Here is a 12,062-nt window from a genome sequence, read left to right on the forward strand (position 1 = left end):
GATTGGGAACAGGTGGGTGCCATGATTGGGTATAAAAGCAGCTTCCATGAAATGCTAAGTAATTCACAAACAAGGATGAGGCGAGGGTCACCAATTTGTAAGCAAATTGTCGAACCGTTTTAGAACAACATTTCTCAACGAGCTATTGCAAGGAATTTACGGGATTTTACCATGTACGGTCCATAAAATCACCAAAAGGTTCAGAGAATCTGGAGAAATCACTGCACGTAAGCGATGATATTACGGACTTTTGATCCCTCAGGCGGTACTGCATCAAAAACCGACATCGGTGTGTAAAGGATATCACCACATGGGCTCAGTAACACTTAATAAAACCACTGTCAGTTGGTCATTACATCTGTTAGTGCAAGTTAAAACTTTACTATGCAAAGCGTAAGCCATTTATCAACAATATCCTGAAACGCAGCCGGCTTGGCTGGGCCCGAGCTCATCTAAGATGGACTGACACAAAGTGGAAAAGTGTTTTTTGGTCTAACAAGTCCACATTTCAAATTGTTTTTGGAAACTGTGGACGTGGTGTCCTCTGGAACAAAGAGGAAAATAACCATCCGGATTGTTATAGGCGCAAAGTTCAAAAGCCAGCATATGTGATGGTATGGGGGTGTATTAGTGCCTAAGGCAAGGGTATTTTACACATCTGTGAAGGCACCATTAATGCTGAAAGGTCCATACAAGTTTTGGAGCAACATATGGTGTCATCCAAGCAACGTTATCATGAACGCTTACTGCCCATTTCAGCAAAACAATTTCAAGCCACGTGTTACAACAGCGTGGCTTTGTAGTAAAAGAGTGCGGGTACTTTCCTGGCCCGCCTGCAGTCCAGACCTGTCTCCCATTGAAAATGTGTGGCGCATTATGAAGCGTAAAATACGGCAACAATACCCTGGACTGTTGAACAACTTAAGCTGTACATCAAGCAAGAATGGTAAAGAATTCCACTTTCAAAGCTTCAACAATTAGTTTCCTCAGTTCCCAAACGTTTATTGAGTGTTGTTAAAAGAAAATGTGATGTGACATAGTGGTGAACATGCCCTTTCCCAACCACTTTGGCACGTGTTGCAGCCATGAAATTCTAAGTTGATTATTATTTGCAAAAAAAATTAAGTTTATGAGTTTGAACAACAAATATCTTGTCTTTGTAGTGCATTCAATTGAATATGGGTTGAAAAGGATTTGCAAATCATTGTATTCCCTTTATATTTACATCTAACACAATTTCCCAACTCATATGGAAACAGGGTTTGTATATATATATATATATATATATATTTATATATATATATATATGTATATATATATGTATATATATATATATATATATATATATATATATATATATATATATATATATATATATATATATATATATATATATATATATATATATATATATATGTAAAAGACTAGAATTTCAGTGAATTCTAGCTATTAATATACTCCTCCCCCCTTAAACACACCTTCGGCCCCAATCTACCGAATTCGGAGGTCTCAAGGTTGGCAAGCATGCCTCAACTTTGTGTTGTAAGTAAAAAGCAACAACATTGGTCCTATTAGTGTTATTATTCTAAGTATTAACATTTAACATTTTTCCTCCACTTTTTCTTTTTTGCCTCTCCTTTTTTCAACCTTCTCAATTTTTGCCGTTTTATGTTTCATTGTATTCTAGTGTGTGAATGTGAGTGTGAATGTTGTCTGTCTATCTGTGTTGGCCCTGCGATGAGATGGCGACTTGTCCAGGGTGTACCCCGCCTTCCGCCCGATTGTAGCTGAGATAGGCGCCAGCGCCCCCCGCGACCCCGAAAGGGAATAAGCTGTAGTAAATGGATGGAAATGTATTTTTTTGGAATATGCAAATTGGAAACTAAGTGTGTGTGTGTGTGTGGGGGGGGGGGGGGGGTTGGCACTTTGGACAGTCTATGTAAGGATTTCGAGGTCACGTGACTCGCGTGTCTCCAACCTGCACTCTCCCAGCTAGCTGTCAGCGCTCGCTCACAATAACGTAAAGGTAACTGTTTTATGTAATTATGTTCATTTGCTGTAGCCAGTCGCGATAGTTTACACACTCTTTGAATTTGGCAATGTATCACTCAGACAAAAAAAAAAAATGGCGAAATGGCATGAAGGTAGGCTACAGGGTTACGGCTCCAGAAGGACGAGGAAACGGAGAGTGTTTGTCTTCAACTTTAATCAGTAACATTTCGGACATAAACTCTTATTTTGGTCGTTTATTGACGACTTTAAAAGCGTCTCGTTGACGCAAATGCGACAAGACGTCGGATTTGTGCAGATTACCTCCAATAAAGTCACCGAGACTGGCCCCTAATCCCGATTCGTTCCATGTGCGAAAGACAAAAGTCTGCGTTTTTCCAGATTCTTCTGCTATACACTTCATGTGGAAAACGCATTCGAATTAGCGAGGCTCGCAGTATTTACTAGCAGGCGTTGCCAGATGAAAAAAGACACGTTATCGTACCATAAGCTTACATATGATGTATTTTAAGAAAACTCATTGAACACATCAAATTTGACGTTGGTCAGGACCATCTGCCCCAGTAAAACATGACGAATCCAGCTCAGACCGTGTTTAGTGTAGATTATAATGCTGTTTTCCCATGAAATAAACTCCTCAGGGTTTAGAGAAGATGACACCGGCAGTATGGCACCCCCACTTGGCTGTAAAAAGGCAATGCACAGCATCAGGCACCGTGCAGGTTTGCTGACAGACATGTATTAAAACTCATATTAAGGGGTTTAAAATATATATATATTGCCTCAACCAGTGTTTTTCAATGGCCTTTTTTAATATCTCGATATGTTTAAACCATGTCACGATACACGATATATATCTCGATATTTTAGCTTTGAATTAACACTTGATGCATATAATCACACCAGTATAGGGCTGGGCGATATGGCCTTTTTTTTAATATCGCAATATTTTTAGGCCATATCGCGATACACGATATACCGTATTTCTTTGAATTGCTGCCGGGGCGCTAATTAATATAAAACCTCTTCTCACTCCTGCGCTTACCAAAGGCATGCGGTAAAAGTTAGCATGCGCTAATTATTTTAAAACCTCTTCTCACTCCGGCACTTACCAAAGGTATGCAGTAAAAATTTGAGTGTGATGTAAGCTTGTACCTTAAATCCTACTGAATAGCTCTTAATCTTCTTCCCTTTATGCGATTTCAAATTACCTGTATTGAAATCAGCCTCCTCCATTTTGAAAATGATGACAGGGGAAGTGTCACTCGTGACGTCACGAGTTTGACCAGGCGGTAATTCAAGACAGGCGCATACTATATGCCCTGCGGCAATTCAAGGAAATACGGCATATCTCGATATTTTGCCTTAGCCTTGAATTAACACTTGATACATATAATCACAGCAGTATGATGATTCTCTGTATCTACATTAAACATTCTAATTCATACTGCAATAATATATGCTCATCTTAAGCTTCCATGCAGAGAAAAAAAAAACACACACAAAAAAAAAATCACTATTTGTTTCATACGGTGTTGATCTGGAAATGTTTGCGTGTGGCACTGAACGTTGGGAGGGCGTGGCGCAGTGGAAGAGTGGCTGTAGGCAACCCAAGGGTCCCTGGTTCAATCCCCACCTAGTACCAACCTCGTCACGTCTTTTGTGTCCTGAGCAAGACACTTCACCCTTGCTCCTGATGGGTGCTGGTTAGCGCCTTGCATGGCAGCTCGTTTGTGAATGGGTAAATGTGGAAGTAGTGTCGAAGCGCTTTGAGTACTTTGAAGGTAGAAAAGCGCTATACAAGTACAACCCATTTATGTTGACATGCGGAGTAAGCGCTCTTCATCCTTTAGCAGGTGACTTTTCAAATTATGCTACATATTAGCAGTAATGTTACTTTTTGTTGCAAAGCTTGTGCACCACACTTGACAAATTAAAGTTGTCTATTTGACATATTCCCATTTGAAGCCAAACCACCGCCAGACGATGGACTCCCTGCTGTTTTTCTTGGGAATTAATTTTTCCGTCATTTGTTACCAGATTCGCACTTTCGTTCTCACGTATTACCACTCGCACGGCTGCGCTAGCATTACAGCTAACGTTACCCATGCTGCTACCTCTCTGCTCTGCGAGGGCGTATACGTATGTGGCGTATGACGTGACAGTATGTGACGTATGTAAGAAGGTGCGCTTGCTCTTTGTGACAAGGTAAGACAAGAAAGAGCGATGAGAGCCTGTAGCTAAAAGCAACTGGGTGAGAATGTATACAAACCCACAATAAACACCAGTATGATGATTCTATGTGTCTACATTAAAACATTCTTGTTCATACTGCATTAATATATGCTCATTTTAAGCTCTCATGCAGAGAGGGAAATCACAACTAAGTCAATTGACCAAAACTGTATTTATTAAACAGTTATTAAGCAGTGGCACAAACATTCATGTCATTTCAAAACAGAAAGTGCAAGATTGTCAGAGACATTTTAAAACAAGCTATGAGTGCACTTTTTTGCATGATGTCACTAAGATGACATATCAAAACAATACTAAATTAAGGTGTACTTTTTTGTACAGAACGCCACTACAATAGTTTAAAACAAATAAAGTGCACTTTTGTGCATGTTGTCACACAAGATATTTCAATAACTGTCAAATAAAAATGACCTGCCTAATAGGAAATCAAATTGCTATGTGGCGGGTTACTGCGGACGTTATCTCCTTATGTTGTTCACTCTTTTTTTCATACGGTGTTGATCTGGAAATGGTTGTCTCGGCATTTTATTGGTGTGGCACCGAATGGAGATATTGATATGCAGAGTAAGCACTCTTCATTCTCTAGCAGTGACTTTTCAAATTATGATACACATTAGCAGTAATGTTACTTTTTGTAGCAATGCTTTTGCCGCACACTTGACAAATTACGGTTGTCTGTTCGACATATTCCCACATAGATCCAAATCACCGCCAGACGATGGACCCCCTGCTGTTTTTCTTGGGAATTAATTCTTCCTTCATTTCTTTCCATACTCGCACCTTCTTTCTCTCGTATTACCACTGGCACCACAGCTAACATTACCCATGCTGCTACCTCTCTGCTCCATGAGGACGTATACGTATGTGACGTATGAAAGAAGGTGCGCTTGCTGTGTGTAAGAAGGAGAGACAACACAGAGTGGGAAGAGCCTGTAGTGTAATGCCAGCAGCTAAAAGCAACTGCGTGAGAATGTATACTCGAATATCACAATATAGTCCTTTTCTATATCGCAAACCCGCGATATATTGAGTATATCGATATATCACCCAGCCCTTGTCAAGGCATATTTTTTTCATTGAAAAAATCCCGAGGTACACCACTTGCAGAAAACATAAAAAAATGAAACTCAGCAGCCTATATTGGGCCCCATACAGCAACCGTTCTTAAGAACAAATTTTGTTCTTAGACCCACTTACGAAGTTTTTAAGGAGATTTTTGTATTCACCAATGTTTTCTTAGCTGGGATTTGTACGTAGGTAACAACAAAATCTCTGAGTGTTCCAGAGCACTCTTAGGGTGGCCTATTGTTCTTAAGTGCGACAAGTTCCCTTACTTCTATTGTCTAATGTTAGATTAATATGATTTCGAAATACTGTGCGCACACACACACACACGCACACGCACGCACACACACACACACACACACACACACACACACACACACACACACACACACACACACACACACACACACACACACACACACACACACACACACACACACACACACACACACAAAACTCTGCGGACCTCGACGCTTGACGCCATGTTTACTGCATCGGTTATAGTGCCCCAGATCTTAGCTTTATATGTGCCCTTAAACCCAGAGTTTGCACTGCTGAGGATCACTACTTTGTTTTTCTCCACTTCCTGCAGTAGAACCTCAATTTTTGAACTCAAACCAGTTTTTCTTCCGCTTCGGGGCTACCTCAGCAGTCCCCCCTTTCTTAAACTTACGTTTTGACATTATGTATTTCCCCCGTGGGATAATACGAATTTCTCTTCTGTAATCTGTTTGTGTCTTGTCCGTGTGTTTGATGTTCGGCTTTTCCGCCGGAATTGTGCCCTTTTATGGGGACTTTAGGATGTTTACCTATACAAATTTTGGAATTAAGGGTCTTTACATATGCATATTGGGGAAATAAGAGCGTGTTTATATGCAAAGTATGATAGACAAGCACACGCTAACCATTTGGCATTCAGCAACTTAAGAACAGCAGGTGGGAACAATTTGGCCGTTTAAGAACACGTCATGAATTTGAGTGGACTCCTCTTAGGAAATCACTTAGGAAGAAAGATAAAAGGACAAGTTAGGGACTTATTGCTGAATGGGCCCCAATGACAGTAAAAAGTAGTTCTCGCAATTGTTGGATGTCATTTTAAACCATAACCAACCATGCAACACTATGGCTTGTCTCAAAGTAGGTGTACTGTCATGATCTGTCACATCACGCCGTTACTTAGAATTTTTGGTGTTTTCCTGTGTACTGTTTTAGTTCTTGTCTTGCGCTCCTATTTTGTTGCTGATTGTCATGTCACGTACGGATGTACTTTGTGGACGCCGTCTGCTGCTCCACACGCTATCCGTTTTTGTTTTCTTTGTAGCAAGTTCAGTTTTTGTTTTGTTTTGCATAGCCATCCCTAAGCCTCAATGCCTTTTCTTAGCGGCACTCGCTTTTTGTTTATTTTTGGTTTAAGCATTAGATACCTTTTTACCTTCCCTCATTCGGCAGGACAAACCATGTATCCGACATTCACGAAGCAATTAGCTACCTGCTGCCACCTACTGATATGGAAGAGTATTACACGGTTACTTTGCCGCACTATAGACAGCACAGACACTCAACAACGGCACATTATTAAAGGATTATAATTACTGGTGCCCTGAGATGAGGTGGCGACTTGTCCAGGGTGTACCCCGTCTTCCGCCCAATTTTAGCTGAGATAGGCACCAGCGCCCCCCGCGACCCTAAAGGGAATAAGCGGTAGAAAATGGATGTATGGATGGATAATTACTGGTTTGAATAAAATATTTTTAAACCAATTAGGTGAAATGACAGTCTCCCACGGCACACCAGACAATACCTCATGGTACACTAGTGTGCCGTGGCACAGTGGTTGAAAAACACTGCTTCTACATCTTGCAGAGCGTTAAATACCTTACGTCTGGCAACGCCGGTAGTCAATACCTCACAAAGGACAGTAGCTAATGAAACATATACAAAACCCAAAACCAGTGAAGTAGGCCCGTTGTGTAATTCGTAAATAAAAACAGAATACAATGACTTGCAAATTATTTCCCACATAAATTCAATTGAATAGACTGCAAAGACAATATATTTAATGTTTGAACTGAGAAACTTTATTTTTTTTTGCAAATAATCATTAACTTAGAATTTAATGGCAGCAACACATTGCAAAAAAGTTGGCACAGGGTCATTTTTACCACTGTGTTACATGGCCTTTCCTTTTAACAACACTCAGTGAATGTTTGGGAACTGAGGGAGACCAATTTTTGAAGCTTTTCAGGTGGAATTATTTCCCATTCTTGCTAAAGTTGTTCAATAGTCCTGGGTCTCCGTTGTGGTATTTTGCACTTCATAATGCACCGCACATTTTCAATGAGAGACAGGTCTGGACTACAGGCAGGCCAGTCTAGTACCCGCATTCTTTTACTACAAAGCCACGCTGTTGCAACACGTGGGTTGGCATTGTCTTGCTGAAATAAGCAGGGGCGCCCATGAAAAAGACATTGCTTGGATGGCAACATATGTTGCTCCAAAACCTTTATGTACCTTTCGACATTAAAGATGTGTAAGTTACCCATGCCTTGACACCCCCGTTTCATCACAGATGCGGGCTTTTGAACATTGCGCCTATAACAGTCCGGATAGTTCTTTTCCTCTTTGGTCCGGAGGACACGACGTCCAAAATTTCCAAAAAACAATTTGAAATGTGGACTCGTCAGACCACAGAACTCTTTTCCACTTTGCATCAGTCCAACTTAGATGAGCCCGGGCCCGGCGAAGCCGGCAGCGTTTCTGGGTGTTGTTGATAAATTACTTTCTCTTTGCATAGAAGAGTTTTCACTTGCACTTAAAGATGTTGCGACAAACTGTAGTTACTGACTGTGGTTTTCTGAAGTGTTCCTGAGCCCATGCCGTGATATCCTTTACACACTGATGTCGGTCTTTGATGCAGTACTGCTGAGGGATCGAAGGTCACGGCCATTGCCGGTTACGTGCAGTGATTTCTCCAATTTCTCTGAACCTTTTTATGATATCACGGACCGTAGATGGTGAAATCTCTAAATTCTTTGCAGCTGAGAAATGTTAAACAGTTCGACAATTAGCTCACTCATTTGTTCACAAAGTGTTGACCGTCGCCCCGTCCTTGTTTGTAAATGACTTAGCATTTCATGGAAGATGTTTTTGTACCCGATTATGTCCCACCTCTTCCCAGTTAGCCTCTTCACCTGTGGGATGTTCCAAATAAGTGTTTGATGATCACTCCTCAACTCTCTCAGTTTTTTTTTTTGCCACTTGTGTCAGCTGTTTTCAAACAAGTAGCAGGCAACAAATTCGAAATGAGCTAATATTTGCAAAATATAACAACGTTTACCAGTGAAGTATCTTGTCTTTGCAGTGTATTCAATTGAATACAGTTTGAAAATGATTTGCAAGTCATTGCATTCCTTTCTTATTTACGATTTTCACAACGTGCCAACTTCACTGGTTTTGAGTTTTGTAACAAATTATATTAATTTGGCATAATCTTACACGCCAAATTATGCCAAATTAATTTCATTTGTTACAAAACTCAAAACCAGTGAAGTTGGCACGTTGTGAAAATCGTAAATAAAAAAAGAATGCAATGACTTGCAAATCCTTTTCAAACTATATAATCTTACACGTGGGGCTTCACGGTGGTAGAGGGGTTAGTGCGTCTGCCTCACAATACGAAGGTCCTGCAGTCCTGGGTTCAATCCCAGGCTCGGGATCTTTCTGTGTGGGGTTTGCATGTCCTCCCCGTGAATGCGTGGGTTCCCTCCGGGTACTCCGGCTTCCTCCCACTTCCAAAGACATGCACCTGGGGATAGGTTGATTGGCAACACTAAATTGGCCCTAATGTGTGAATGTGAGTGTGAATGTCGTCTGTCTATCTGTGTTGGCCCTGCGATGAGGTGGCGACTTGTCCAGGGTGTACCCCCTCTTCTGCCCGATTGTAGCTGAGATAGGCACCAGCGCCCCCCGTGACCCCAAAAGGGAATAAGCGGTAGAAAATGGATGGATAATCTTACACGCATTACATGGAATTTTGAGGTCTTTTCTATTTTCTTATTTTTAGGATGGCGGGGGATCCTATGTCATGTGACTGCTTTGTTTCCTTGCCACCTGGCTCCCGTAATGACCAAGTCATTTTTGGTAAGAACTCTGACCGTCCTCGGGATGAGGTGCAGGAGGTCGTCCACTACCCTGCAGCGTCCCACAGGCCAGGCACCTTACTAGAGGTAAAAACTGTTTCACGTAAAAATAAACAGTCCCGTATTTCAATACCTTTGTTATAATTATCTTTTATTATTAATAAAAATATTAATAATACAAAATATTTGGGAGTTTCAGCACTTGGAAGCCCAGTTCTAACTTAAAGGAATTACCCAGGATGTGCGAATGTATTTTAATGAAGTGGTTGATTTATGGTATACTTTTTTATTTACCTTAATAATAATATTGAATAGTAGTCATTTTTTAGCACAATATTTTCAAATAACTATTTTCAAACTATTAAAGGGGCCTCCAAACATTATTACCTCTTTGTACCTGCTGTCGTACATTTGGAATCAAAGCATGAAGACATTGAGGAGATATTTATAAAACAATATGGTGTTCCTTCATACTTCCTCCAAACAGTTCGTTTGCAATGTGCACAATTGGTGACATCAACATTGGGAACATTGTCCGGGAATTATCCATATATGGGAAAAACTACGCAAACTGCCGAGTCTGCCATTTTTAGTTAATTATGACAAAATGCCTAAGATACGACTCAAAGAACGAAGATGCTGTTCTTGGTTGTATTACCCAACTCAGGACACTATTCTAACTTCTAGTCCAGACCTGGGCAATTTAAGGCCCGGGGGCCACCTGAGGCCCGTTAAGCTTTTCAATCTGGCCCGCCGGATATTCCCTAATAATTTTTTTAGATCTTTAAGATGTTAAGAATAGCAGGTGAGCAGTCCACCCCGGGTCCTGACTTTGGACAGCCAGCACTCCATCCACATAATGATGTGCAGTCATGTTTTCAAATGAGCGGAAGTCTTGAACTATACAAAGTATTTCAATGGTTGGAATCTGCGCTTTTGAAATATATACTAGTTACTATGGTCATCTAATTAGTTACTATGGTAATCTAAGTCACAGCAGCTCAGACCAGGCATCAAGCAATGTGGGTAGGGAGCGTTTCCACAGAGCGGCCTGAAATTAGGGTGTCAAGGAAAGACGCGGAAGGAGATTTTTACAACAAAATTCTACAAGAAAAGTGATATTAGTGTTTATCAGATTGTAGGTGGGTTATTCTTTTTACCCTTCGCATTCATATTTTGCCGTGTTTGTTGCATTTTTGTTGCATTTCGCTTGATTGTAAAATATGTGGATGGAGAGGCGGTGTGACGTTCATTTGTTGTCAATATTTAGTGTTTTGTCCTTCATACTTAATATTGTAAATCCCACATTATGGGTGTCTCATTCAATAGAAAATTTTGAATTCCATTCCGTTTCTTAAGGCGGTCTGACATAATGTTTTAAGAATTCAATCCGACATTACCATAAGTTTTTGGATTAGTGTTCCTAAAAATAGGACCCAAACACACACACATTGTACAGCAGATTGTCACAATATATGCGTGCGTATATTTCTCTCTCTCTATATATATATTCTCTCTCTCTCTAACTCTCTCTCTCTTATATATATATATATATATATATATATATATATATATATATATATATATATATATATATATATATATATATATATTTGGGCTGCAAATCTTTGGGTGTCCCACAATTTGATTTAAGGTCACGATTCGATTATAAATCGATTTTTTCGATTAAACCGATTTTCGATTCAAAAATGATATTTTTCCAAATCAAAACGATTCTGTATTCATTCAATACATAGGATTTCAGCAGGGTCTACCCCAGTCTGCTGACATGCAAGCAAAGTAGTATATTTTTTTAAAAAGCTTTTATAATTGTAAAGGACAATGTTTTATCAACAGATTACAAAATTATTATTTTTTTCTACTATTAAACGAACCAAAAATACGACTTATTTTATCTTTGTGAAAACATTGGACACATTGTGTTGTCAAGCTTATGAGATGCGATGCAAGTGTAAGCTACTATGACACTATTGTTCTTTTTTAATTTTTTTTATAAATGTCTAATTATAATGTCAATGAGGGATTTTTAATCACTGCCATGCTGAAATTACAACTAATATTGATACTGTTGTTGATAATATTATTTTTGTTTCACTACTTTTGGTTTGTTATGTGTCGTGTTTGTGTCTCCTCCATTGCTCTGTTTATTAAAGTTCTGAGTGTTGCTTTGTCAGGTCTGGTTTTGGAATTGGATTGCATTTTTATGGTATTGCTGTGTTTTGTTTTGTTGGATTGATAAAATAAATAAATAAATGAAATAAAATAAAATAAATAAATAAAAATCTATTTTAAAAAAATGAGAATCGATTCTGAATCGCACCACGGGAGATTCGCGATTCAAATTCGAATCGATTTTTTCCCTCACCCCTAATATATATATATATATATATATATATATATATATATATATATATATATATATATATATATATATATATATATATATATATATATATATATGTGTGTATCAGAGGTGTGGACTCGAGTCACATGACTTGGACTTGAGTCAGACTCGAGTCATGAATTTGATGACTTTAGACTCGACTTGACAAAATGTAAAAAGACTTGCAA

At 39.3% G+C, this 12,062-nt stretch overlaps 1 protein-coding gene across 3 annotated transcripts in view; it reads left to right on the forward strand.

The window, feature by feature from the left end:
• The first annotated feature begins 1,919 nt into the window (after positions 1 to 1,919).
• scrn2 (secernin 2) overlaps positions 1,920 to 12,062 on the forward strand; it is a 66,039-nt gene continuing 55,896 nt past the window's right edge. For 2 of the 3 annotated variants that reach the window (XM_061908194.1, XM_061908205.1), the window contains exons 1-2: positions 1,920 to 2,026; positions 9,395 to 9,557. In XM_061908194.1, the coding sequence (XP_061764178.1) occupies positions 9,396 to 9,557 (162 nt within the window). In that variant the 5' untranslated portion in view covers positions 1,920 to 2,026; position 9,395. The remainder of the gene's footprint in view (positions 2,027 to 9,394; positions 9,558 to 12,062) is intronic. The other variant, XM_061908224.1, reaches the window with a different exon arrangement.

This window comes from Nerophis ophidion, linkage group LG01 (assembly GCF_033978795.1).
Source record: "Nerophis ophidion isolate RoL-2023_Sa linkage group LG01, RoL_Noph_v1.0, whole genome shotgun sequence".
NCBI lineage: Eukaryota > Metazoa > Chordata > Actinopteri > Syngnathiformes > Syngnathidae > Nerophis > Nerophis ophidion.